Source organism: Coregonus clupeaformis, unplaced genomic scaffold, assembly GCF_020615455.1.
Source record: "Coregonus clupeaformis isolate EN_2021a unplaced genomic scaffold, ASM2061545v1 scaf1279, whole genome shotgun sequence".
NCBI classification, from domain to species: domain Eukaryota; kingdom Metazoa; phylum Chordata; class Actinopteri; order Salmoniformes; family Salmonidae; genus Coregonus; species Coregonus clupeaformis.
The window spans coordinates 10,900-30,000 of NW_025534733.1; the positions used below are offsets into that span (position 1 = coordinate 10,900).

The 19,101-nt window shown below is 43.9% G+C and overlaps 1 protein-coding gene across 2 annotated transcripts in view; it reads right to left on the reverse strand.

Moving 5' to 3' along the window:
* Positions 1-1,437: 1,437 nt before the first annotated feature.
* Positions 1,438-19,101, reverse strand: part of LOC121586049 (oxidation resistance protein 1-like) — a 122,656-nt gene continuing 104,992 nt past the window's right edge. For both annotated transcript variants that reach the window (XM_045217940.1, XM_045217939.1), the window contains one exon: positions 1,438-1,955. In XM_045217940.1, coding sequence (XP_045073875.1) covers positions 1,735-1,955 — 221 coding nt within the window. In that variant the 3' untranslated portion in view covers positions 1,438-1,734. The remainder of the gene's footprint in view (positions 1,956-19,101) is intronic.

Genomic DNA, 19,101 nt, shown 5'->3' on the forward strand with positions numbered 1-19,101 from the left:
GTATGTCTCTATGCATGCACGTGTGTGTATGTTTGTGTGTGTGGTATGTGCTGTGTATGTGTGTCTGTGTGTGTGAGGGATGGAGGTAGCCATGCCACACAACCTTAAACACTCTCTAAGGGCCGGCGTTGCAGCATGTCATGACTGGAAACTTCACACAACCGTTGGCATGGGTCCCTCCATCCATCACAATATTATCTGGGATCCTTCCCGCGGGAGAAAGGGAGAGAGAGAAACACAGAGAGAGAGAGAGAGAGAGAGAGAGAGAGAAACAGAGAGAGAGAGAGAGACAGAGACAGAGACAGAGACAGAGACAGAGAGAGAGAGAGAGAGAGAGAGAGAGAGAGAGAGAGAGAGAGAGAGAGAGAGAGAGAGAGAGAGAGAGAGAGAGAGAGAGAGAGAGAGAGAGAGAGAGAGAGAGAGAGAGAGAGAGAGAGAGAGAGAGAGAGAAGGGGGGGGTGTAGTGGCCAGCAGGCTGGGGAGATGGTGGTGCGTGCTGCTGTGTGAGTGAGATATGATGAGCATATTTTCCCTGAATCTAATGTTTATGCACTGTAACACCCCCTCTCTGTCTCTCTCTCTCTCTCCCCCCCAACACCAGTCCATGACAAACTGCCTTTACTTTGAAAAATATCCTGTCCTGTCCTCCTGCCATTGTACACTTTTCACGCCCCAGCATAAAACAACTGGCTTGTCAATCACCCTGTGGCACAGAGAGACAGCCAGGTCTGTTCTGAGGTGAGGTGGTGAGAGCGGCTCAGAGGTGGGGGTAGGGGCTGTTCTGAATGACACCTGTCCAAAAGGTGCCAAGTGCAACAGCAACACCATAGATAACAGAAAGCATTGGGAGGACGCACGCAATCACTGCTGAATCAAAGCAGCAGAGCAATTACTAAGAGAGAGAGAGAGGAAATATAAGGGGGAAAAACATGTCTCTGGATGCTGAACCATGTCATCAAACAAGGCGGAAATCAATGTGCTGGCTAAATGATAGCTGTGGCCACCAGCTTTCCCTCTCCTCCCTCACTCCCTCCCTCCCTCCCTCCTCTCCTCCGTGGCCAGGCTTATCGAGCTCCACTGCATTCCGCTTCCCATGCAGCGTTACCAGGGAGAAACGAGAAGAGAAGAGAGAAACCTGCCTGACTGAAGCTGGATTTGAGGGTCATTTCAAGAACACTACCAGCCAGAGCAGCAGCAGAGACAGGCTCCATTTTCAGGTCACTGGATACGGGTCTGTCTCACTCTCACACAACAGAGATGCCAAATCATTAGAAATGACAACACCAGGTGGAAGGTAATTCGTAAACAGCAGTGGAATGCTCGCTGCTAAGCGCCACACAGAATGAATAGAATAACAAATAGACTACACATTCTGACTCCCCCTCTCTCCACCCCCCTGCCCTCCCTTCCCCTCCCCTCCCCTCTGGCCAAAACATACATACGTACACAGCTACAATCCTCTCTCCTCCTATACATCAGAATGCAAAATGGAACAGGATTGATACACATGTCTAATCTATTAGAATACATTCCCATCATACGGTAGAAAGGCAATAGCTCTGGCTGGCGATAAAAAAGTCACCCTTTATGTAAACAGACATCGAACGATGCACACGTGCAACTGTAGCAAAACACTAAACGCTTCGTTCTCTCCCTACACACACACACACACACACACACACACACACACACACACACACCTAACGATGTGAGCCAGCATGGCCAGGCTCATTTTCATAACACACCATCACAACAGCAGGGCAACAGCCAGTAGACACACAGAGAAGCACAGCAGTAGCAGCAGCAGCAGTAAAAAGCATTAAAAACACCCAGACAGAGAAGTAACAGTCTGAAACCCTGTTTACTTACAGCATACTCAACGGTTCCTTTGGGTCTCTGGAACGACATGCGTCTGCTGCCATCCTTCTTCTCCTGAGTCTTCTTCTGGCCGGTATCTGAAAGCAAGCGAGGCAAGGTACGCATTACGTTCATGTTCCTCTCTCTCCCCAGCTTGCCTTGTCACAAGCCACCGTTTCTCAGGCACACGGGTAGACAGCTCATTCGTCAACAGTGAGCGTGCGAGCCAGTCAGCCTGCGATGTGAGCGGAGTGGAGCCTCTTTCGCTCTCCCTCTCCTCGCAAGCTCTCGCCACTCTAGCTCTCTCTCTCTTCTTCCCTCGCTCTCCTCCTCTCTCTCGTTCCCTCTCTCTCTCTGTAGCCTTCCACCACGCAGCACAATGACATGCATTGATTCCGTTCACCTTGTCTTCCCCCTGCTGCTGCCTCTCCTCTCACAGCAGACACACAGCACCTTGACCTCCATGAGGAACTGAGGAGGACTGGGAGGGAGGGGAGAGCAAGGGGGCTGAAGGCAGGATCTGAGAACTTGGACTAGGGATGGAGCTGGGGCTAGGGGAGACAGGAGAGGGTAGTGACTCAGGTATTCTATGGGGTATAGGTATATGGGGGTATGGGGTTAAGGGGCTGGGGGATAGGACTGGGGCTGGGGGTGTAGGGCTGGATCTGAGATCACATGGATGGGGCTGGGAGAGAGCAGGGGCCTAGGGCTGGGGGTGGAAGGCTTACAGTACAGTACAGTGCACGTCTCTCAGTCGGCTAGGTTCACCCCATTATGTACAGTATGTAGGCTATGTGCAGCAGATCAGATCAGAAGCCTAACAAGTCCTTTACTTCTTCTGTCTTTGTCACAGAGCAGCTCGGCTGAAAACATGAGTCATTCTCCATGCAGCCATTCTATTTCTGGGGCTCAGGACTCACTGCACTGAACAGGGAGAGAAGAAGAGGAACTGCTTCAGATGGAGCTGTAGCCATGACTCCACTCTGTATTCACAATGATAGGTAATGTAGTAGGTTTAATGTTTGCAGTCTGTCAAATGCACCATAAAGCCTGAGATAGCTTTGGTGATCAAACGATGAACAGATGTGCATTGAAGCATATATACAGTATGGTGTCCCTGCTGTCTCTTTTGGTTTATTTGACACCCCACTAATACAGTTGTATGACAGCAGTGTATCTGACATGAAGCTCTGTTACATATTGTTTCAGGTCATAGACATAACACTAATGTGATACCAAAACACTGACATGGTGGTATGAGGGTTAAGCCAAGACCAAGAATAAATATCACCTGATTCTAAAGCAAGAGAGAGCTACAGAGAGAGCAGAAAGAGAGAGATACATTAGAAAGAGAGAGATACATTAGAAAGAGAGAGAGAGAGAGAGAGAGAGAGAGAGAGAGAGAGAGAGAGAGAGAGAGAGAGAGAGAGAGAGAGAGAGAGAGAGAGAGAGAGAGAGAGAGAGAGAGAGAGAGAGAGAGAGAGAGAGAGAGAGAGAGAGAGAGAGAGAGAGAGAGAGAGAGAGAGAAAGAGAGAGAGAGAGAGGTAGGGAGAGACTCAGAGCTACATTCACAGCTGCAGGGTGTTGCATAGTGAGGGCTAGAATAGTCTAAATTTGAACCACAACATGGAGTGTGATGATGTGCCACCAGAAACACAGCCATTTCCTCACTCTGGGAGCAGAGCAGAACCACAACGTTAAACAACAAAGGATAATCTGATCTCAGTGGGTCGACACCACAGGAACACATGATCACCCCCCTTGCCCCTTTACAGAGAACCTGTTCACTTCTAACAAACAGCCTGCCAGATAAACTCTGCTATTTTCTGCTAGGGCAAAAATAACATTCTGTACACAGTGTTATCTGAATGTTATCAAGTAACAAAAATTGACATTTATAATGAATTTCCCAAAATGAGATCTATAGGAGACAATTGATTAAACACTGTCATCACAAATGAAGTTACTCAGTTAATCAAATGTTCTGTTTGTGTGACACATTGTTGCACACTAAACAACAGCATTGAATATATTTTTTTTCAATTGTGCAGTGCATACTGCGAATACAAGCGTTGTGTTTTAGAGTGCGAGATGGCAACTAAGCGAGATGAAAGTCACAAATAATGGGAGCAACTGTGCCTGGGGCCACAGCCAGTCTCATTAAATGATTATCTCAGCAAAAACAGTGGGTTGTGTAACACCAGATTTCACAGATGTGGGTCAAGGTCATGTTATCTAATTCAATTTGCATCTTTCTCTCTCCAAAAGAAACAGAATTAAAGCAACAGTTATACCACCACAGCTGATATACTGTTGCTCTTCATTTAATTAATGGGACTTGCGACAGCAAACATCCCACTTTAAATCTTTGTCAAACTTCTGGCTTATTATTATTATTATTATTCTTTAGCACCCTTACAACGTTTAAGCTAGAAACGCTGTTCAAACTTGAAAATGTACAGACTCATTGTTTTCTGTACTTCTTTATTACAGTTGTCATATACTGTGGTATTCTAGTAAAGTGTAGTAGTCTGAGTGTAGTTATTTACAATGAAATGTGTGATCTAGCTGCCCCATCAAATCACATTTTATTGGTCACATACACATATTTAGCAGATGTTATTGCGGGTGTAGCGAAATGCTTATATTCCTAGCTCCAACAGTGCGGTAGTATCTAACAATTCACAACAATACACACAAATCTAAAAGTAAAAGAATCGTATTAAGAAATATATAAATATTAGGACGAGCAACGTCGGAGTGGCATTGACTACAATACAGTAGAATACAGTATATATATATATATATACAGTGGGGAAAAAAAGTATTTAGTCAGCCACCAATTGTGCAAGTTCTCCCACTTAAGAAGATGAGAGAGGCCTGTAATTTTCATCATAGGTACACGTCAACTATGACAGACAAATGGAGGAAAAAAAATCCAGAAAATCACATTGTAATGAATTTATTTGCAAATTATGGTGGAAAATAAGTATTTGGTCACCTACAAACAAGAAAGATTTCTGGCTCTCACAGACCTGTAACTTCTTCTTTAAGAGGCTCCTCTGTCCTCCACTCGTTACCTGTATTAATGGCACCTGTTTGAACTTGTTATCAGTATAAAAGACACCTGTCCACAACCTCAAACAGTCACACTCCAAACTCCACTATGGCCAAGACCAAAGAGCTGTCAAAGGACACCAGAAACAAAATTGTAGACCTGCACCAGGCTGGGAAGACAGAATAGGTAAGCCGCTTGGTTTGAAGAAATCAACTGTGGGAGCAATTATTAGGAAATGGAAGACATACAAGACCACTGATAATCTCCCTCGATCTGGGGCTCCACGCAAGATCTCACCCCGTGGGGTCAAAATGATCACAAGAACGGTGAGCAAAAATCCCAGAACCACATGGGGGGACCTAGTGAATGACCTGCAGAGAGCTGGGACCAAAGTAACAAAGCCTACCATCAGTAACACACTTCGCCGCCAGGGACTCAAATCCTGCAGTGCAGACGTGTCCCCCTGCTTAAGCCAGTACATGTCCAGGCCCATCTGAAGTTTGCTAGAGTGCATTTGGATGATCCAGAAGAGGATTGGGAGAATATCATATGGTCAGATGAAACCAAAATAGAACTTTTTGGTAAAAACTCAACTCGTCGTGTTTGGAGGACAAAGAATGCTGAGTTGCATCCAAAGAACACCATACCTACTGTGAAGCATGGGGGTGGAAACATCATGCTTTGGGGCTGTTTTTCTGCAAAGGGACCAGGACGACTTATCCGTGTAAAGGAAAGAATGAATGGGGCCAAGTATCGTGAGATTTTGATTGAAAACCTCCTTCCATCAGCAAGGGCATTGAAGATGAAACGTGGCTGGGTCTTTCAGCATGACAATGATCCCAAACACACCGCCTGGGCAACGAAGGAGTGGCTTCGTAAGAAGCATTTCAAGGTCCTGGAGTGGCCTAGCCAGTCTCCAGATCTCAACCCCATAGAAAATCTTTGGAGGGAGTTGAAAGTCCGTGTTGCCCAGCGACAGCCCTAAAACATCACTGCTCTAGAGGAGATCTGCATGGAGGAATGCGCCAAAATACCAGCAACAGTGTGTGAAAACCTTGTGAAGACTTACAGAAAACGTTTGACCTGTGTCATTGCCAACAAAGGGTATATAACAAAGTATTGAGAAACTTTTGTTATTGACCAAATACTTATTTTCCACCATAATTTGCAAATAAATTCATTAAAACTCCTACAATGTGATTTTCTGGAGAAAAAAAATCTCATTTTGTCTGTCATAGTTGACGTGTACCTATGATGAAAATTACAGGCCTCTCATCTTTTTAAGTGGGAGAACTTGCACAATTGGTGGCTGACTAAATACTTTTTTTGCCCCCCTGTATATGAAATGAGTAAAACAGTATGTAAACATTATTAAAGTGACTAGTGTTCCATTATTAAAGTGACCAGTGATTCCATGTCTATGTACAGTACAAAGGGCAGCAGCCTCTAAGGTGCAGGGTTGAGTAACCGGGTGGTAGCCGGCTAGTGTTGGCTATTTAACAGTCTGATGGTCTTGAGATAGAAGCTGTTTTTCAGTCTCTCGGTCCCAGCTTTGATGCACCCGTACTGACCTCGCCTTCTGGATGATAGCGAGGTGAACAGGCCGTGGCTCGGGTGGTTGATGTCCTTGATTATCTTTTTGGCCTTCCTGTGACATCGGGTGCTGTAGGTGTCCTGGAGGGCAAGCAGTGTGCCCCCGGTGATGCGTTGGGCAGATCGCACCACACTCTGGAGAGCCCTGCAGTTGCGGGCGGTGCAGTTGGAGAGCCCTGCAGTTGCGGGCGGTGCAGTTGCCGTACTAGGCGGTAATACAGCCCGACAGGATGCTCTCAATTGTGCATCTGTAAAAGTTTGTGAGGGTTTTAGGGGCCAAGGCAAATTTCTTCAGCCTCCTGAGGTTGAAGAGGCGATGTTGAACCTTCTTCACCACACTGTCTGTGTGGGTGGACCATTTCAGATTGCCAGTGATGTGTACGCCATGGAACTTTAAGCTTTTCACCTTCTCCAAATGTGGTCCTGTCTACGTGGATGGGGGCGTGCCCCCCTCTGCTGTCTCCTGAAGTCCACGATCAGCTCCTTCGTTTTGTTGACATTGAGGGAGAGGTTATTTTCCTGGCACCACTCCGCCAGAGCCCTCACCTCCTCCCTGTAGGCTGTCTCTTCATTGTTGGTAATCAGGCCTACTACTGTTGTATCCAAAGTAATAAGGTTGATATTGTCGTCTATCAAAGTAATCAGACCAATTATTTTACAAAATGTTACTTTGACTATATTTAATGGCTTCTCTTAAGTAAAACAATTTAAACTTCTCCCACTACCACAAATATACTTTTAAAGAGTTAAAGCAAGTCCCACAATTATTTTTCATTGAAAATTACCATCTAGTTCAACAACATTATCTTTGGCATTTGAAATGATAACACAACACTGGTGCTGAACAGTGTGTGAGTCCGGTCTTGCGACTTACTGAAAGGAAGGCTGTATAATTAGAAAACAAAGATGTAACTCATGCCAAGATGTAGTCTAATAGTCACAAGGAGGACCGCAGCAGCAGAGAATGCCTGCATGATGATGACTGTGACTGGTTTCTATCACTAGCCTGAAGGATACCTATTGGGAGTTCCTTCCCTGTGAGATAGCCAGGTAGGCATGCATTGGGCCACATGAGTTCAAGTCGGTGAGAATGCGTTACGGTCAAGCTGACCTTAGCTAGTTCTAGAATGTGTTTGTTGACAGGGATCTGTGGGGCAGAGAGGGTAAGCAGGGTAGGCAGTGGAACAGGAGATGTGTACAGCTCTTCTCTCTGACTCTGTGATTAGTGTTGTACAGCCCTGCAGGTTCATACCACACACACATTCTACCACAATCTACCACACACAGAGGAATAGCAATGAACAGCAACTGGTGACCAACTTCCCTGTTCCTTAAGAATGTTGCAGGCCAGTAGATTGGAATTGAGACAGTGTTTCAGTGCAAATGGCTGCATCTGGACTCCAAAATGAAGTCCAAAGAAATAAATATGCCCCCCTCCTGTGCGTTAACAAATGCTTTGTAGGGGAACAGCGCAGGGGGAGAATTTGTTTGTAATGTCCCGTTCATTTCCCCAGCTAGCCTACACTAATACACAGCCAGGTAATTTCCTCTCCGCACCATGGTTTAGTGGCGGATGTAAAGTTATTTATAGCAGCCCCTCACTCACTCCTGTTAACAGCAGAGGAGGCAAGAGCTCTGTCTGTGGTAATGAAAAGGTGCTCTACTCTACAGTACTTTATAATGTAGCTGGTCTGTCTGGCCAGGGGGTTGTGAAGGTTGAGGGAGGGGGTGGAGAGGTGAGGTGAGGTGAGGGGATGGAGAGGAGAGGTGAGGGGGTGGAGAGATGAGGGGTTGGAGAGGTGAGGTGAGGAGTTGGAGAGGAGAGGTGAGGGGATGGAGAGGAGAGGTGAGGGGTTGGAGAGGTGAGGAGAGGTGAGGAGTTGGAGAGGAGAGGTGAGGGGATGAGAGGAGAGGTGAGGGGTTGGAGAAGTGAGGTGAGGAGTTGGAGAAGTGAGGTGAGGAGTTGGAGAGGGGAGGGAGGGGTCCTACTTACAGTATACTGCCATTCATTTTATTTAGCTAGGTAAGTCATGTAGCATCTCAGGACAGGGTGTTGAGGGGTGGAGGGCACCTACTGGTAACACTTTACATTAAGTTATCTTCATCTCTTATACCTGTGTAGTAAAACTGTAATTACACCAGTCACAACATGTTGATACATAGTACTTTACAATAACATCCTCTGACAGGTTCTGTATGACAGGCCCATAATGTTCAGAAAACACACAAGGAGGCAAATGTATAACTTATTCCATATACAGTATATGTATAAGGTGAGACATGGCCTTGACTTCCCTGACTCTAATGGGGCGATAACAGCACGGCAGCCATTGTAATGAATATGCATTGGCTTACATGCTGACTAGACCGGGCGTGCGCGTGCACCATCGCACGCATGTTGATTTTGTCCACCCACACCAGACGCTATCGGGACACGCAGGTTGAAATATCAAAACGAACTCTGAACCAACTATATTAATTTGGGGATAGGTCGAAAAGCATTAAACATTTATGGCAATTTAGCTAGCTAGCTTGCTATTGCTAGCTAATTTGTCCTGGGATATAAACATCGGGTTGTTATTTTTCCTGAAATGCACAAGGTCCTCTACTCTGACAATTAATCCACAGATAAAAAGGTAAACCGAGTTTGTTTCTAGTAATCTCTCCTCCTTCAGGCTTCTTCTTCTTCTTTGGACTTTATATGGCGGTTGGCAACCAACTTTAAGGTGCATTACCACCACCAACTGGACTGGAGTGTGGACCTCAGTTCATCTTTCAATCACCCACGTGGGTATATGCTCCTAAAAACCAATGAGGAGATGGGAGAGGCGGGACTTGCAGAGCATCAAGCGTCACAAATAGAACCAAGTTCTATTTTAGCGCCTGGTTACGCAGACGCGCGCGAGCAGTGTGGATGCAATGATTGAATAACACGTATGTGTACATTTATTTTGCAATGCTTGCGCACGTAATGCGAGCGGTGTGGTCCACATGTTAGTGAGCTGTCAAACTACACCCAGGAAGCACACGACGACAGCCCACAACCCTTTGCTAACACTCTCTCGCCCTCTCTTTCTATCTCCCTATCGCTCTCGCTCTCTCTCTCCCTATTGCTCTCCCCCCTCTCTCTCGCTCTCTGCATGATGCAGTCAGTTTTCCCCTACATACAGCACCATCACCACCCAGTACGACCAAACTTTGCTGGAGCAGCACTTTGTGTTGTGTCTTCTGTGTCAGGACAGGGAGGAGAGGAGAGGGGGAGCAGACCAGTCAATGTGTTTTAAGCAGAACACCCTCTCCTCTCCTTCTCCCCCTCCCTTCGTCCAGCCTCTGCCCCGTCATTAACACTGGCTCCAGGTCAATTAATCAAACCCTGATGCTGTCACAGGCTCAGTTGACGGTCACCCCATCCAGACTGCCTCATTAGCACGCACTCCAGGGCGACTAATCACACCATGATCTCTCCATCGGCTCCTGGGTTATTGCCTTGTGTGCAATGTTCAGTTGGTAAATCAAGTTGTTATTTATTTATTTATTGGTTTAACATAAAAGGCATGTTTTTCTGTCTCCTGAATACAGTAGCTAGATTATATATTTTTCTATCGTTTATAAAATGAAATAATGAAAAGGATATTTCTAACATTTAAACATACATTTAGATATCACCTATCTCATTTGATTAAATATTTTGAAATCCCGAATAGAAATGTGAGGAAGAAATATACACAAAAACCTTAATAACTATGTAATAACAATGTTCTTGTTACCTGGGGCTTGTGCATATAAACATTCCACAGTAATACTGTATGTATAGTCACTGAAAAGGCCCCTGGTCTGTTGGTTGGTCAAGGACCAAAGGACCCCAGTAGCCAAAGCTTGATTCCCACCAATAACCATAATAGCATACTTCTCAGACTGAAGCAATGTATTTTACATGCATTCTACACAAGTAGGCTACTGTAGAATGCATGTGGACACTGGAATGTAACCCTCTCTACCTGTGGATCAATGCTGTAGGAGAAGCTCACCTGTTGATCCTCTGGCTCTCTGCATCTCTGACTGCTGCAACAGCAACCAACCTCTCAGGTTACTGCCTGAATCAATACCCTGAGGTGAGGAGAAGTGATGAGCTCAGCTAAAAGGAGAACCAAAACTCTGCATTCTCGCTCTCTACTGATCCTCAGTGAGCCAGTGTCACTCACCAGCCAGCCAGGCCTTGGTCAGAAGAAAGTATGTATCACAAATCTACCACCTCTCTCTAGTCTGCTATCTCCACTGGACTCACCACCATTTAGCTGAAATCGACCAACTGTATGACATCATCAATCATCCAACCACAGTCAGCTAAGCTCCCTGTCCAACCACAATGGTCCACAGAGATCACAGGGGGGAAATGAGCCAGTCTTTAAATGTATCTGTGTGACTAACTATCACACAGGAATGAGAGTTGACAACTTGATGAACATTTCCCAGCAAGCAAACACCACCCAGCACATTCCATCTCAGATTTCTGACGGCTTTAATGTTCAGTCTTTATCTTATCCTCTCACCTCACTAAAACACTCTTTGGCAGAAAATATTTCACAGGAAAAAATTTAAATGGATTGGGTTGTTGCTCAGGCTCATGGGTAGTCTTGGTAAACAGTAAACACGTTGTTCAATTATGGTTGAGAATACGTTGAGAAGATGTTTGATGTGAGTGTTGCTTAGACAAACAGTCACAGCAGTATATTGAGAGGAGGGTTGGTCAGACATTGACCTCCTAATCAGGCTGCGGTTGCTGGCCTGTCAGTTTAGCATTAACACTAAAAAAGACTAAAAACAAATAACGCTGCCACTGCAACCTCTGCAGAAAACAGTGGGATCACCCTTTAACATGCAGGGTCAGATAGATGCATCGCTGCAAATGTTGCTTTGATTGTTGTGAAGGTGTCTACTGTTGGTATCTAGGTAACAGAGAGATCTAATGGACAGAGGTGTCCAATAATAATCTCTTAATAGAATATTAGGTGACGCATTTGCTCCCCTGTTTATGTTTTTCTAGAGGGAACCCTTGGATTTAATAACTGGTTGACCCTCCTTTGGCAGCAAAAACCTCAACCAACCATTTTCTGTAGTTGCAGATCAGACCCTGCACAACGGTCAGGAGGAATTTTGGACCATTCCTCTTTACAAAACTTTTTCAGTTCAGCAATATTCTTTGGATGTCTGGTGTGAACCAGTCTCTTTTGTGGTCATGCCACAGCATCTCAATCAGGTTGAGGTCAGGACTCTGATTGGGCCACTCCAGAAGGCGTAGTTTCTTCTGTTGAAGCCATTCTGTTGTTGATTTACTTCTGTATTTTGGGTCGTTGTCCTGTTGTATCACCCAACTTCTGTTGAGCTTCAATTGGCGAACAGATAGCCTTACATTCTCCTGCAAAATTTCTTGATAAACTTGGGAATTCCTTTTTCTGTCGATGATAGCAAGCTGTCCAGACCCTGAGGCAGCAAAGCAGCCCCAAACCATGATGCACCTTCCACCATACTTTACAGTTGGGATGAGGTTTTGATGTTGGTGTGCTGTGCCTTTTTTCCTCCACACAGTGTTGTGTGTTCCTTCCAAACAACTCAACTTTAGTTTCATCTGTCGACAGAATATTTTGCCAGTAGCGCTGTGGAACATCCAGGTGCTCTTTCGCGAACTTCAGACATGCAGCAATGTTTTTTATTTGGACAGCAGTGGCTTCTTCTGTGGTGTCCTCCCATGAACACCATTCTTGTTTAGTGTTTTACGTATCGTAGACTCGTCAACAGAGATGTTAGCATGTTCCAGAGATATCTGTAAGTCTTTAGCTGATACTCTAGGATTCTTCTTAACCTCATTGAGCATTCTGCACTGTGCTCTTGCAGTCATCTTTGCAGGACGGCCACTCCTAGGGAGAGTAGCAACAGTGCTGAACTTTCTCCATTTATAGACAATTTGTCTTATCGTGGACTGATGAACATCAAGGCTTTTAGAGATACTTTTGTAACCCTTTCCAGCTTTATGCAAATCAACAATTCCTAATCTTAGGTCTTCTGAGATCTCTTTTGTTCGAGGCATGGTTCACATCAGGCAATGCGTCTTGTGAATAGCAAACTCAAATTTTGTGAGTGTTTTTTATAGGGCAGGGCAGCTCTAACCAACATCTCCAATCTCGTCTCATTGATTGGACTCCAGGTTAGCTGACTCCTGACTCCAATTAGCTTTTGGAGAAGTCATTAGCCTATGGGTTCACTACACTGCACATGTTTAAATGATGTATTCAATACAGACAAATAAGATACAATAATTTGTGTGTTATTAGTTTAAGCACACTGTGTTTACTATCGTTGTGACTTAGATGAAGATCAAATCAAATTTAATTACCAATTTATGCAGAAATCCAGGTAATTCCAAAGGGTTCACATACTTTTTCTTGCCACTGTATGTTAGTTCCACTTGGGCATACTAAACATGAATTGTAGCCAGTCGATATCAGTAAGTAGCCAATACAAACACTGTGCAGTAGCCTAAAGCACTGCTGCACATGATGACAGTATGACACAGTTGTTGTTGTTTACAAGGAAAGGTCAAAGGTTGTTACGCCTGTTTATCTCAAAGCATCATTGCTCACGACGACATTCAATCACCCTTATAAAGCATCTGTAACACCTTCATAACATTTTGGTTTTGTTTATTTAATAATGATAATTGAAATAATCACTGATTGTTGGGTTACTGTGAGGACACACTGGAGCTAAACCAGTGAAGCATTACAAATTTTCAATCGGATTTGCTATTTGCACATGCCTAACCAGCGAGGCTCAATATAAATATGGAAAATTAATATGGAAATATTTTTGCCCTCAATGCATTTCACATTTGGGAGTTGCTATTGTTAATGAGGAATATATTTTCATGAAGTAATTTTTCTCCATCCCAATAAATCCATAATGAGACCTATACTCCTAGAAAGGTTCAATCAACAACCAATATGATATAGGCCTAACAACTCTTCTCCACAAAGACAGGACACCATCCAACACCATCACAGTACATCAAACTGAAACGTTCCACACAATTGGTGGTACATTTTTTCCCCAACATTATGAAAAAGACATCCAATTATGTGTAGGCCTATTCCAGACCTGGGTTCAAATACTATTTTAAATCATGCCCAATACTTTAGCTGTGCTTGACTGAGCTTGCCTGTTGCAATAGAACCAATAGAAAACTCCCAAAAGTGCAATCCCCAATCCTTGACCACCTGGCACTCCAGGCAAGATAAAATAAATGCTCAAAGTATTATAGACACTGGTGTATTACAGCTGAGAACAAGTCAGGTCTGTAGCAGCCAGAAGGCCGTGTGTCTGTGTCTGTGTCTGTATGTGGGTGGGTATGTATTGTAGTTGAGAAAAGGTGGGCTCTGTAGCAGTCAGCAGGATAATAGTTTGGTCTAATTAGGACAGAGATTAATAAGATGCATGCTCTGCTGCCCACTGTGCCTTCCTGGGAAACCAAACGCCACTGAGGCCAGTTCATTAACAGTCCCTCTAGTTCTCCCTAGTGCAGACAGTGTGTGTGTGTGTCTGTATGTGTGTTACTTTGTGTGTGTGTGTGGCTGCAGGCCATGGCCCTACTGAGAGGAGAGAGGCAGGTAGACAGGCCTGAGAAGAGCCCCTCAGTGGCGTTCTGTCCCTACTGTGATGAATGAGCAGTCTAGGACCCTTACATGAACTGGTGTGTAAGGTAAAGAAAGCGTTGGCCAACTGACGAGGGAACTGCTCAGAGCTGTGTGAGTGTGTGTGTGTTAAAATGGCAATTCCTGTAGTAGTATGTATTACCATAGGCTTGAGGCTTGAGTTACACCAGTTCTGTTGTGAACAATGACAGTGTAGAATAGTGTCCACTGTAAAATGCCTGAATTGGAGATGTGTATCACAACAATGCTGTCTGTTAACACTAACCTTCAATCAAAGCACACAGACATCACTTTTTGGTAATGAATCCTTAGTTTTTCGGGTATAAGTTACAATGCAGATTTGTATGATGGTATTTGTAAGCCATAGCATTCGAAAATAAAGCATTTGGGTATATTGAATTGGTTGAAATTACAGACTGTGGCTTTAAGAAGCCTGCGCAGGCAAATGTGTAAACTGCATCGTTATCACTCGTGATTTGATTGCAACTTCTTGACCTTATGACAAGACTACTGAAAATATACTGTAGGTTGTTCTAAAAAAACACAGACTGACTTAATCTACGGTAGTCTCAACTCTGAAACATTACACAATAAACAAGTTCGGTTCCAAGTCTATACTCACACCTGTGTTCATGTTGATAATGTTGTCGTGCACAGATCCAGAGTGTTCCGGGGAAGAGCCATCGGAATTTCCCCGAGTCGAAGTCGAGGCAGGCCAGATTCTATTCGACAGCGCGCCCCTGACAGCTCGCACACTACTCCCGGTGACAGACAGAATGTAGTCCATACTGTGGAACTCGTACGACTATCACAACATGGATGCACCTTAGTTATCACTAACAACTGTTTAAAAATAACTGTTTAAAAATAACACTTTTCTGATATCACTGTCAAAACACAATCGCGATAAGATTGAGATAAAAACTATTTAAAAAGTGTAATGCAGTGAAACCAGTACACTTCAGCAGACGCAGAAACTGAAACTAACAACTGTTTAAAAATAAGACTTTTCTGATATCACTGTCATAACACAATCGCGATAAGATTGCGATAAAAACTATTTTAAAAAAAGTGTAACGCAGTGAAACCAGTACACTTCAGCAGACGCAGAAATAGAAACTGAAACACGTCAACAACTGTACAACTTTTTTTCCCCTGATGACGTGACTGTCTGGCGTCAAGCAGTGCCCTGCACTCACTGCAGTCTATGGATACATATTATTGATTAATAATTCTAGAATAAACGATTGACGTTGTGAAAAAAACACAAGATCATAAAGTGCATTATGTAGCTACTATATCCGACCTACACAATTAATACATGTTTATTGTTATACTTTGTTATAGGGCATTGTTATATTGTTTATATTCTAATATTTAGCCTTGGCCTAGAGGTGCAAGGTCCATTATCAATATGGTTTATTTAGGTCTTATAAATTAGTGTCTCCCTGAATGTGCGAGGCCAACAGCCAAGAGGTCTGAACCTTTATGTCATGGTGTGCACTCGCCCTGGAGGGTTTCTGTTTCACCCCTATCTATCCTTTTCCCCTCAATTGCTGCAACTAAGTCTTTACTTAAAGATGACATGCATGACACTCATGGGAACTGAAAAAAATCTCACTCTCATCTTAATAACATTGTAATAAATTGAGGAAAGCACATAGCCAGGCAGCCACTCCACTTGTGTCCCACCATACAGCATAAGGCCAGGGACTCATAGTACTACTGCGGCATATAAGTGTCTCTTCAGACACCAAGAGAAGAAGAGATGGCATTTGGAATGGGTAAATGTGTGTGGAACAGTGAAGAACCCAACAGACCAGGACAGGGTGTAATAATTGGGGAGCAGAATTAGGTAGTGAACTGGAAACAGTCCAATGTATTATTCATCAGCAGAGATATGGTAAGAAATGAAAGAGAGAAAGACAAATGAGTTTTAAAACCCTGAACTGGAAATAAAAAGTGATCTAAATGAATTAATAGATACAATGACTGTGTTCACCAAGGTAAGACATATGTTGTGCTCCATCTGCTGGTTACAATTAAAAGCGCAGCCTGATTTATAAATCACCTATTATTATTATTATTATTATTATAATTATAATTATTATTAGGAGCTCATGAATGGTTGACAGATTTACTCTAAATTGTGACAAAGCAATAGGTCAACATGGGTACATCCAGAGCCATATAAACAGAGTCAGGCAGAGTTTGGCCCCTCTCAAGGTTTCCTCCTATTACTAACGAAGTGGTTTGGTACTTTACAACAAGTTATAAAGCATTGTAAATGCAGGCTTTTAGTAGTGTAGTCTGTTGTGAAAGACTAAAACAAAAGGCCGGTGTTCACAAGATATTTGGTTCAGGGTTGCCGAGATTAAGTAAACTGTTACCATTGTATTGTAACAGTAGCAGAGTCCTTTTGGCTTCCTCTCTGTCTGGCCCTATTTTATTAACATGTTGCGACACATTATTTGACAGACTGATTGATGGACTCTCAGTCAATAACACTGGTAAAGTTCCAAGTTGAGCATGATGATGGATGAGGCTGCCTACAGTATGAGCTCTTAGTTGAGGGATTACAACTTGCCCTCTGCTCCATAGTGACCTTGAACACCATCCCCCGTCTGGGCCCCTGGGACACTTGACACGGGGCGGGGTTGTTGTGATGGGTTTTGGACAGACCACCACCTGGGGCTTGTTGCTCTGTAATATATAGCTACTAAAGCTGTAACGCTGCCCAGAGCAGTCATCAAATCATCCACTACTTCCACACACAGAGGGGGATTGTGTTTCTTCCCTGAGCTCTGTCTGTTGCAGCCTAATAGGGGAAGATACACTCTCACCATACCATCTAGCTCCGCTCCAGGGCTTTAGTGTGCATTCCTCCTCTAGTTAGTGGACGAACACCCACTAACAACCTGGCCCAGAGCTACGTACCATCCATAAGACTGAACTGTAACACAGTCTGCTTATTCAGCCCTGTTTAGTTTTCCCACCTGACTACTCTAAAGGCTGTGTAATTAAGCTACTGTGTAATTTGAGTAGTTTATGAAACATCCAGAGGCATTAAATAAAATGAGCCTTATTGAGAGAAGAGATTAAAGTCTTGTTCGGTTTCAAACAACATTAAGTTTGGGTGTTTAATGTATCTCTCCTTTCACATTATTCTAACTTCTGTAATTTGGTTATTAGCTCAGCATATTAATAATTGTTATACATTATATAAATGTATCGGATTGTAAGAAGCTCTAGGTAAGAGGACCAGCTAAGGTTTGTATTGGTAACTACTTGTCTCTCTGGTCCCAAGCAATCTCTTCATTACCAAACACAACACAACTTGTTGTACAGGGATCCATGCACAGAGGACCTAGTGTCACCAGCTGCCTCTTTAAGACCTAGCCTAGCAGGCCGTGTGTGTGTGTGTGTGAGAGAGAGGCTTTGTCATCGTCAGAGAGTGGTGCTGAGGCTGGGCAGAGTGTTCATCTCACCAGTTTCCAGTGAGAGCCAGGTAGGCTGACTGTATAATCCTCAGAAGAGGAAGGATTTCATTATGAAACAACAAACAACAAGCCCAGAGGCAGCTCCCCCGTCAACCGTCTGGTTACAAAACCTGTTCACAACACATTGTGAACGCACACACACAGATGCACACGCAAGCGTGCACACAGACACAGACAGACAGACAGACACACCACATGCACACAAACAAACATCTGTGCATTTCTCAACAACATTTACTCTAACATAAATTCTGTAAAAAACAGAAAAAGAAAATCACTCATGCAATACAAATGCACCTGCTGGCAAACACAAACAACCCGCGTTTCATTGTGCAATAATTGCGAGAGAGGGTGATTGAGGTTCTGTACTGTTCGCATATGGACTGAAATCAGTGTTATAAGCTAGACTCCTGAGGGTTAGAATATGAATAGAGACTGCTTGGAAATGAAGATGACATTTCTCAGTACTCTATTGAGCAGTATGTTCCGTGTTCCATACACACTGTGTTCCATACAACTGTCTTTGGGTCTTAGAAAGGCACTATATAAATACAATAGAATAACAGAGGGAGGCCAGTAAAAAGATTGTCAGCACTAGGATGATGTGAGAGAGACAAAGACTGTTAATTATAGTTAGCACTAGGAGTCTCTCAGAGAGACAGCAGGCATTGGTCTTCACAATGGCTGCAATCACAGGTGGAACCAGGCCTGTCACACAACACCTCCTTCTCTCCTCCTCTCCGGTACATCTCTTCATTGGGAAAGTATAGCGTTCTCTCCAGCCCCTCAAAGCTGTGAACAACAGCAACACAACAGATTTTTACGTTTTTCAGAAAGCGGTGCCGAATATTCATGAAGCTATGAATCCATGTTGTACAAAATGTCTGTTAGGAATGTGACAATGCCAAATTGAATCATGTGGAGGAACTGGCTATCTGTATACATCACATACTGGACTTATATAACCATAATTAATTTCACTTAGTCATCTAAATGCCACTTTATTCCCTACAGTGCACTACTTTTGACCAGGGCCCATAGTGCTCGGGTCAAAAGTAGTGCACTGGTTAGGGGATAGGGTTACATTTGGAATGAAAGCCTTAATAACTGGCATTATTCACGCTTGGTTTTAAACAAGCCGCCCTCACTTGAAAGTCTGCTTTCAGTGCTTTGTATTTTCTCATGCAAAATGGAATTATAATGCCCTCCCATAGCCAGAGCCTTTTAATGATATGCCATTTGCTCTCCTCTCTGCGGATCACCTCAGTAGCGGTAGTTACTGTAAGCTGCAGACAAGAGGGTGAGCAGGGACTGCAATTACCCAGCCACTTCATCAGGCCTTGGCCTATGGGCTCGCAGTGTGGGAGTCAAGGCTACCAATCATATC